Source organism: Pipistrellus hanaki, assembly GCF_964339955.1.
Source record: "Pipistrellus hanaki genome assembly, chromosome: 2".
In the NCBI taxonomy this organism is placed as follows: domain Eukaryota; kingdom Metazoa; phylum Chordata; class Mammalia; order Chiroptera; family Vespertilionidae; genus Pipistrellus; species Pipistrellus hanaki.
Window position 1 is genome coordinate 194,499,347 of NC_140504.1, and position 9,949 is coordinate 194,509,295.

At 57.9% G+C, this 9,949-nt stretch overlaps 2 protein-coding genes across 3 annotated transcripts in view; both read left to right on the forward strand.

Annotated features, from left to right (window-relative positions):
* KIAA2013 overlaps nt 1-9,949 on the forward strand; it is a 175,877-nt gene that overhangs the window by 81,520 nt on the left and 84,408 nt on the right. The window lies entirely within an intron of this gene.
* On the forward strand, nt 5,523-6,992 carry NPPA (natriuretic peptide A). 2 transcript variants are annotated; one of them, XM_084871348.1, is made up of 4 exons: nt 5,523-5,782; nt 5,883-6,017; nt 6,096-6,209; nt 6,701-6,985. In XM_084871348.1, exons 1-4 carry the CDS (start codon nt 5,660-5,662, stop codon nt 6,710-6,712), a joined length of 384 nt encoding a protein of 127 aa, XP_084727474.1. In that variant the 5' UTR covers nt 5,523-5,659; the 3' UTR covers nt 6,713-6,985. The 2 variants fall into 2 exon arrangements, with proteins under 2 accessions (XP_084727474.1, XP_084727473.1); XM_084871347.1 differs by having other exon boundaries at nt 5,883-6,209; nt 6,701-6,992.

The window sequence follows — 9,949 nt, forward strand, 5'->3', positions numbered from 1 at the left end:
TGCCTGCCGATTCCAGAAGTTCTAAACTAACACCTCCAAGCCTGGGGGCAGAGTGTGTGTGTGTGTGTGTGTGTGTGTGTGTGTGTGTGTGCGCACGCAAGCACACAAGTGTCAAGACACATCTCATTTGCATGCCTGAATGGGGGTGAGCCCTCCTTCCTCCCCCAAACCCTAGCTTCACTTCACGTCTTAATTCATGAATCATCTGAAAGGTGCCTCAAAACCCCCCAGTTTTAAAGTATTTTCATTTCCCAACCCACCAGCTTCAGAGAGTCGAACAAGAGGCCCAGCGTTTCAGGGTGCCCCTCCCCTGGGCCCTGCAGCCTCACTTCCTCTCTGCCCCAGAGAGAGAAGCCCCTCGTTTAAGGCAGAAGTGGAGACAAGCACCAGAACCCTACCGTGTTGCCTCAGTCAGGAGGGGGTCCCGGTAGGGGTCCCCGCCCTGTCTTCTAGGGGAACCACCACCACCACCACCACCACCCCCCCCGCATCCTGCATTCTAGGCATCCCAGGCCGCACTGCTGAGCCTGCACCTGCTATTCAGGTCCCGGGGCCATTCCTTTTATGATCCAACGCAGCAAAGGAGGCAGATTATTATAACCCCATTTTACAGATGAGAAAACTGAGACCCGGAAAAGGAAGCTGTCCTACCGTCAGCATGCAGCCGCTCAGCGCCAGTGCTGAGATGTGGGCGCAGATCCTGGGGACTCCTCTGCCTTGCTCCTCCTTGGAGCTCTGGCCTCGAACTGCACTAGCACAGTCATCCTGTTCATCCCACCGATGTTTCTTTGAGAGAAAGGGAAGCGGTGAGTCTCTGTAACCCACTGTGCATCAGAGACCATGGCTGCCTAATAGATCTACTGAGATTTACACCGAGTGGTCAGACTATTATGATCTCTGAATGCAGTGTATATCCTATATAATAAAAGGCTAATATGCAAATTGTCCCCTAGACCAGGAGTTCAACCAGCAGGCAGGCCAGCTGGCCAACCACCCATGTCCCCTCCCCCTGGCCAGGCTGACCAGACCCCATCCATGCAGGAATTCATGCATTGGGCCTCTACTATATATATACTGAGCGGCCAGATTAATTATGCATTCAGATATCATAATAACCTGGCTATGCAGTGTATAAAATGAGGCTTTAGGAACAACTTATTTGCCAATAAAACAGTGAGCCAACTTTACCTATGTTCCTGACAACAGCTCCGCAAAGAATTCTTATTATCTCCCACATCACAGATGGGGAAACCAAGGCACAGAGAGGCGATGGAATTTGCTCAGGGTCACGAAGTGAGTGAGGGGCCGAGTCAGGGTTCCAGCCCTCCCAGCCGGGCCCCGGCACCCAGGCCCCTGACCACTGCACCACCCGGCCTCCCCCAGGCCAGTGAGTCAGGCTTGCTGGTGGGATGTGAGTTTCATTCCAGATGGGAGAGCAGGCCCACCTGGGAGGATTGTGAGGGCCTGGCTGGGTGTTCTGGGAGGGGCTCATCTTCGTCACCTGACCCAAGAGGAAAGGTAGCAGAACAGCTTTACCTATCAGTCTGTTTCCACCGAGTGGCCTGTTTCTCCCGGCCTGGATGTCCTGAAGCATTTCTGAACCCAGACCAGTGCCTGTCCTGGGCTCCCAGTGCTGTGCCCGAGGGCTCTCCTCTCTGCTGGGCACCGTCCCTGCCCTCAGCCTCAGGGCACCGGCCGCAATTCCATTCAGCAGTTCGCACTTTCTTCCCCCACTCCAATTCCCACCCCCTATTTTATTTTATTATTTTTTGTTAATCCTCACCCATGGACATTTTCCTCATTGATTGTTAGAGAAAGTGGAAAGGAGGGGGGGAGACAGAGGAGACACAGGGATTGGTTACCTTCCGGTGTGCCCCAACCAGGGCTGGATCGAGCCTGAAACTGAGGCACGTGCTCTTGACCGGAATCGAACCCGGGACCCTTCAGTCCTTGGGCTGACGCTCTATCCACTGAGCCAGACCAGCCAGGGCCAGCAGTCCCCACTTTCCTCTGGCTGCCAGAGCCCACTGGGCTCCCCTGGGCGGGCAGGGGGTGCGCTCAACCAGCATCGGGCAGGCGTTGGCACTTAAAGAGGCCAGTGCCCTGGATCCCCAGGTGGGACCCATCTGACCTGACTCCCAGAGTTCTCTGCGGGGAGGGAGGGATAAGCTCCAATTGCCCAAGGTGGTCACTGACTTCCTGCGTAGCCTCGTCACTTCCCCTCTCGTCACTTCCCCTCTCTCCTGATGTTCCTGGCTTCCGCTCCAAAGGAAACGACTTTGGCTTGAGTCCTTGTCTCAGGTTCTGGAGACGCTCCGGAATGACTCCGCCTTCTCCCCAGTCCCACCCTCGGTGGTGAGAGCCCCAGCAAGCTTCCTGGGCTCCCTTCTGGGCTGAACCACCCAGGCAGGCACCTGTCCACCCCTTCCCTTCTGGGCACCTCCTGCGCCTTGCCCTTCGCTGCCATCCTGGCTCAGACCCTCACCGCTTGTGCAGACAGACGTTGGCGCACCAGCTTCCTAACTGTTCTCTCGGTCCCGGTTCCTGACCGGGCTCTTCCCTCACCAGGGAGAGAGCAGACCCTTCATGCTTCAGTCTAAGTCTGACTCCCCCTTCCTGTGAGGCCTCCAGGGAGGGCAAGGTACCCGCATGTACCTGGGACAGGGCGTGTCCAAGAGGCTGGGAAGGCAAACTCACTGATGCAATCATTGAGAGAACGATCGGATGCTTTGCTAATGCAGCAGCAGATGCCGGCTCTGTGCGAGGTGCTGGGATGTGGCAGCATCCTGCAGCTGATCCATGCACAGCCTCAGAGCTGCCCAGTCTCTTTCCGTGCTCAGGGTGACACCCAACCCACTGAGCCACACCAGCCGGGGCCTGCTGGTGTTTGACGCTGGTGAGGTTCGGGGTGCTTTGTTACGCAGCAATAGCCGACGAATACACCACCTCACTTCCCTTTCCCCCTCTTGCTTGCTTCCCTTGGACCGGAACCCCAGAATGCTTTATGCAAATGAGTTTCCCCTTGGGGGCTTTGTTTTCTAGGGGATCTGTTCCCGCTTCCCATCCCGGGAGCCTCCATATTGTACCGAAGACACAGAACATCGTGTTCAGAGTCAGAGACAACCATCCCTACGTAGGCAACAGTGCCCTACCCATTCCTCCCAACCGGGCCTTCTGCGTTAGACCCACTTGGGTCTGACTGGCTCGTGCCACAAATAGGGTGGGCTTCTCAGGCCAGGTATGCACGTGTGACCCCCCTGGACCTTAGGGCTCCCCAGAGCTGCCCACAGCACCCCCATGGGGTTACCCCAATTCTGGACTCTCCCAGCCGTTTGCAATGTTCACTCGGTCCATGACCAGCGTGGCTTCTTCCCAGTGGGGAGGAACTGAAGGCCTTTGGTTTGGCAGCCAGTGGGAGGGGTGGGGGTGGAGGTGGTTTTCTGTGCCTTTTGCTCTTCTTCTCTTTCTCTCTTACAGGCTGGTTCCTAAACACCCCATTACATACTTGCTCCTCCATACACTAAACCCCCCCCCCCCCAACTGAGCAGGAGCATGGAAATGAAGAGAAGCTTCATGTCAAGTCCGTTTCAGGCTCAAGCCCCTGGGTGTCCTGGGATTTGGGGGAATGGGTGTATTCTGGAACTGCCTGTGTTTTTTCGGGGTCCCATGAGCGCAGGAGCAGTATTGGTTCCATACAAAGTCCTCAGGGCAGCAAAAACGTTCTTTTTCTCCCAGCGCCTTCTGTGAACCAACAGACCAAGCCTGGCTAACTGACACTCAGCAGCTGGCACTGACGCCCATCCCAGCTTCACTCTGGGAGAGAGACCCCGACTGGAGTCAGAGGCGGGGGTGGACTGGAGTCAGAGGCCAGGGGTGGATCTGAGTTCTCTTTCTGGAACCTTGGACAGGACTTCCTCTTCTCCTCGGGCCTCCCGCTGACTCTGGAAGTGGCTGAGGGTGCAGGGCAGGGTGGGCCCTCAGCGGCCACCCGCCACCATCGGGATCGATCGGCGCCCTCCCGGAGGGAGGTCTCTCCGGCTTCAAAGCCCGAGCTAAAGGGCATCTCCAGGAGAGGCTGTGTGAGCCCTCCTCGCTAATAATAACCTGCCAACCGGGCAATTAAGCCCTGGGCACATTCCAGGGCTCATCAGGGAGCCTCGGTTCTTTGCCCCCAGAGCTTCTGCTCAGGGCGACGCCCCTTTGGATTTCAGGCTGAGGCTGGCCGACCCAAACCGGTGACTGACGAGGGATCCTTTCTGCGTCTCAGAATAAAACCACCGCCACCTTCGGCTCTGGCTGCCTGTGGGCCAAGGAGTGGGCACAGCGGGGGAGGGTCCGGCTGGGAGGAAGCCGGTCACCAACACGCACTTCCTGAGCTTCCGGGCAGACGTGTCAGCTGTGTCAGTGAGGTCGGGAGGCTGGATGTGGCGCTGTCCTGGGGACAGTCCACACACACACACACACACACACACACACATATGCACACACGCACACACACACGCACCTGCCACAAACGCAAAGCCGCAGCCCCTGGGAGATGAGGTGCCGCTCAGAGGCAGCCCGAGAGAGGGGAACAGGGTGCATTTCACCAGGGACTGCACCCAAGGGCCTGCCAGGAGCCACCTTGCTAAGGAGCCACAGTCTCCATGAGATGGCTGAAGGACATGGGCGTGGCTGTCAGGCCTGCGGTTCAAGTCCTGGTTCTGCTGCTTATGACCTTGAGCAAGTGACCAGAGTTCCTAGTCTCAGTTCCATCCTTCAGTCAGCGGTACAATACCACCCGCCTCCTGGGAGTGTGACTGAGCTTCAGACTCAAAGAATCTGAGCTGCTCCAGGCAGCGACAGGAAAGGAGGCATTCGCCGGGGCCTGTCTCCCTGGGCACCTTGGAGGGGCCACGGGCGAAGGGGGCGGAGCTGGGCAGAGGAATGCCTGGGCTCCCCAGACTTTTCTTGGTGCTCATATTTGGGAGCCGCATCCTCGGGGCGTTCATCGCCTTTGGTCCCCGGTTGAGTTAGTGCTCAGGAAAACCACCCCCTCTCCCCCTGGCCGCTGACAGCAGAGGGCAGCCCCGTGGACCGCGGGGCGCTGCCTGGCCGCGGATGAGTCAGGTGCGAGCATCGGGACTAATTTGTCCCTCGGGCCGGCCGCCCCCTCTTCCTCCTCTCCCACCCTTATATGGCGCCCGGGCAGCTGAGCCGCAGACCCACTGGGCGGCTTCCCGGCATGGGTCCCGCTGCCCCGGAGAAGGCAGCGAGGCGGAGGCGGCAGCGCATTGCTGCGAGATAACCAAGGACTCTTTTTTGCTCTTCTCACACCTTTGAAGTGGGGGCCTCTTGAGGCAAATCAACAAGAATGTGGCTCCTGCCGCCGAGGCTCCCGGAGGCGGTTGGGGCTGCTCAAGGCGAGGGGCCGATAACTTTAAAAGGGCATCTTCTGCTGGCTCCTCACGCCGCCGCTTTATCGCGGCAAGTGACAGAATGGGGAGGGTTCTGGCCCTCCTGCGCTCTCCGAGAGCCGGGGGGGCTATAAAAAGAGGAGGCGCAGGGCAGCCGGGAGCCGGAGCCGAGCGAAGGTCAGCGGAGAGGAGCCGGAGAGGAGAGAGAGAGAGAGAGAGAAGGCAGCCAGCAGCAGACCACTCCCCGACCGAACGCCACCAGCATGGGCTCCTGCTCCACCATCACCGCCAGCCTCCTCCTGCTCCTGGTGATCCAGCTCCCAGGGCAGACCAGAGCCAACCCCGTGTATGGCTCCGCGGCCAACGCCGACCTGATGGATTTCAAGGTAGGGGCTTGGTCTGGGGCCCTGGGGGAGAGGGGTGGTGGGGAGACTCTGCCGGTCAGTGAGACCTCTCTCTCTTCCCCTGTGTGTTCCCTCCGTCAAGAACCTGCTGGACCGTTTGGAGGACAAGATGCCTCTGGAAGACGAGATGATGCCCCCGCAGGGACTGAGCGAGCAGAACGAGGAAGCCGGGGCGGCGCTCAGCCCCCTCCCCGAGCTGCCGCCCTGGACGGGGGAGGTCAGCCCAGCCCTGAGGGAGGAGGGGGCCCTGGGGCGGGGCCCCTGGGACGCCTCCGACAGGGCTGCCCTCCTGAAGGGCAAGCTGAGGGCGCTGCTCGCCGCCCCCCGGAGCCTGCGGAGGTCCAGCTGCTTCGGGGGCCGGATGGACAGGATCGGGGCCCAGAGCGGCCTGGGCTGCAACAGCTTCCGGGTGAGAGGGCCTGGCTGGGGTGGAAACGGGGCGGGGGGAAGGAAGGTGTGGTTTCACTGAGTCTCATGCCTCGTCATAGAAGACCACTGCGGTGATGCCTTCCGTGGGAGAGGGACTGGCAGAGACGCTACCCCCTTAGAAGTGTCTGCCCCAACAGGGGGGCCTGGCCCATGAACCCAGGGGCTGTGGCCTCCTCCTCAGCTACCGCTTCCTGAGGAAAAAAAAAGTCACTGCCTTGAGCATCGGGTACTTAACGTGTCCATGGGACCAAGTCACCGTCATCCTGCTGGTTGGCAGGTGGTGTTCCCTCCCCGGAACTGTCAGATCCCAAAGGTCGACTGGAATGGACCAGGATTGACCTAGAGAGGGACTTGTTTACCGGTTCACGCAGCTCAGAGGGTCGCCGGGCTGAAGCGGGGGCTGGTGGGATGTGAGCACTGTCCTGGGAGAGCCAGGCCGCCGCGCTAGCCGTGCCCGTGTTTCCTTTGCAGTACCGGAGATAGGGGCCGGGCCCCGTGGACGCCGACAGGCCCCGGCCCCCCGGGTCTGCCGCTCCTCTTTCTCCCGTCTCATCGCCGGCCACCGGAGCTGTGACGAACACCCTCTTCCTGCTGCCTGTCGCCATGTCTCACATTTTATGCTGAATGTAGATGAAATGGCTTCCCCGTGGCTGCCCCGCCTCGCCCTCCCCGCGCATTAAGTTTTACGGTACCTCCTCACCTGTGATGGAAAGAAGTTTGAAAACGAATAAACTTCAGCACCTCGGACAGAAGCCGAGAGCGCAGTGTGGGTGTGATTTCTTTCTCTTTCCGGGCCAGGGGGTGGGGGTAAAAGAAGGCGGCCTGGTATTCCTTATCGTTTCACCTTTTGTCGGAAAGAAGAATGCTTAGTGCCTTTCTTCCTCCTTTTAAAGGTAATTAATAAACTTCGTTTCTAGAGCAATTTTAGGGTCACAGCGAAATTGAGCAGAAAGGACGCACTTCCCAGGGACCCCTAGCTCTCACATGCTCCGCCTTCCCCGCCATCAACACCCCCCACTGGAGGGCACATTCGTCAGCTGATGAACCTGTGTGGACACGTCATGTCATCCAAGTTCCATAGTTTACACAGAGTTCATTCTTGGTGTTCATTCTGTGGATTTGGACAATTTATGTCTTCCTTCCTTCCTTCCTTCCTTCCTTCCTTCCTTCCTTCCTTCCAACTTCCTTCCTTCCTTTCTTCCTGCCTCCCTCCCTCACTTCCTTCCTTCCCTCTGTTATTTTTTGGGGTTTGAATTTAAATGCAGGTCTGAACCTGCTCTCACTCCAGCTTCATCACAGATTCTGAAAAAGCCCTTGAAAAAGAGACTGACAGGGCCTTTAGTTTTCAGATTTGCTCTTATTCAGGACCCTTTTCTATGAAAAAGAAAACTTAAGCATCTACGCTTTCCTTTCTCCAGTTACACCCAACGTAGTTTGCATGCAATAGGGGATTTTTGTGCACCTGGTATGTTTTGGTTATAGCTTTTTAACAAGGGCACATTATCAGGCGGGCACCACATTTTCTGATCCATTTGAGACAGCTGCTGCGACGAGTGAGTGGCACTTAGTGTTTTAAGAAGAGGAGGCAAAGGACTGGGTTTGAAAGCTAAGCAAGGGGGGAGGGGAGGCCTGGGTGGGTGGGAGGTCAATGGGGGGGGGAGACATATGTACTACTATTTGTAATACTTCAAACAATAATAAAAATAATAATAAAAGCTGAGCAAAGCATAGGAAGAGATGTTTGCTCTGCTGACAGACTTCAAGTTCCTGCACCATTTAGGCGCTAACTCATGTTTCAACAGTAGCCATTGCCTTTCACTAACTCAGGCCCCAGGTGCTGGACTTGCAGGCCTTACTGAGGTGGGAGCCTCTGGAGAAGACAGTTCTGTTGTATCTGCTTCTGAAAAGGTGTCCTACGTAGAAACAACCAGCCACTAAGCTCACCGGCAACAGGGAGCAGCCCTCACACCCGTTTCCCACCATCGCCTCCCCACGCCTCCCTCTCTGGGTCAGCTTCTGGGACACTCCTCCCAACACCCACACGACAGCTCCTCTGTGCCCTGTGTATGCTGCTCCTTCACCCACATCACCCTTTCTCCGGGGAACATCTACTCAGTCTTCCTCAAGGATCATTGCAAATGCCACTTCCTCCCTGAAGCCTTCCCTGATACCACATGCCAGTATAGATTAAACTTCCCTGGCAGTGTTTTGTGTATGACTATTGTGTGTACATATATATTCTATATAATAAAAGGCTAATATGCAAATCGACTGAAAGGCAGAAACACCAGTCGCTATGATGCACACTGACCACGAGGGGGCAGGCGCTCAATGCAGGAGCTGCCCCCTGGTGGTCAGTGCGTTCCTACAGGGGGAGCGCCGCTCAGCCAGAAGCCGGGCGCACAGCTGGCAAGTGCAGCGGTGGTGGGAGCCTCTCTCGCTTCCGCAGCAGCGCTGAGGACCCTTTGGTGGAAGTCCGCCTGCCAGCCTAGAAACGGGCCTAAACCGAAAAAGCAAACATCCCCACAGGGGTCCCGAACTGTGAGAGGGTGAGGCCGGGCTGAGAGACCCCTCCTTCAGTGCACAAATGTCGTGCACTGGGTCTCTAATATATATATATATGTGTGTGTGTGTGTGTGTGTGTGTGTGTGTGTGTGTGTGTGTTTGTATTGATTTCAGGGAGGAAGGGAGAGGAAGAGATAGAAACATCAATGATGAGAGAGAATAATTGATTAGCTGCCTCCTGCACGCTCCACACTGGGGATCGAGCCCGCAAAACCTGGGCCTGTGCCCTAACCGGGAATTGAACCGTGACCTCCTGGTTCACAGGCTGATGCTCAGCCACTGAGCCACGCTGGCCGGGCTGGGTAGCTAGTATAATAGGACAGTTTGCTTTGGTACAGTTGTGTCTGTCCCTGGGTTGCAGGCTCTGTGAGGGTGAATGCCCCTTCGGCACCCCCGCACACACGGCAGTCAATGCTCAGTAAACATCAGTGCGATTGTCCTGGTCTGCGTGGGAACTGGGAAAGGGGTAATAAGGTAGCAACTGGCTCCCTGTGGAGGGCGGAACGGGGAGGCAGAAGTGAATGATCGGTAGGGAGCAGAGATGAGGGAAGACCTCTGATCTCCCCGCTTCCACTGAGAACGGCCCTGTGTGGACTGCACACACCGGCAAGGACAAGAGGAGGGACGGGAGCAGCCTCCGTCCACCCCAGACCCTGCGGTCAGGCACGGGAGGCGGGTCCTGGGAGGGTGGGAGCGGAGCGGCCATACTCCACCGTGTCACTGTGTTACCGTGTGCCAGATGCACAGAAACTGCTCCGGAAACAGGAGCTGCAGGGATCATTAGAGAAAAAGGCACGTATCTGGCAAGACCCGAAGCCGGCTACGGCCAAACCTACAGGCTCAGCATCCGCCTCGTTTCCTGTTGGCTCTCAGGGAATCTGTGGGGCAAATTCCTAAACACAGGACTATAAACGGGCTCTCCGATCCCGCTGGGGCTCTCCGCGATCGCCGGGGGCTCTCCGCCATCGCCGGGGGCTCTCCGCGATCCATGGGGGCTCTCCGCCATCGCCGGGGCTCTCCGCGATCGCAGGGGGCTCTCCCTGATCGCCGGGGGCTCTCCCGCCATCGCCGGGGGCTCTCCGCGATCCCCGGGGGCTCTCCGCCATGGCCGGGGGCTCTCCGCCATCGCCGGGGGCTCTCCGTCACCACCGGGGG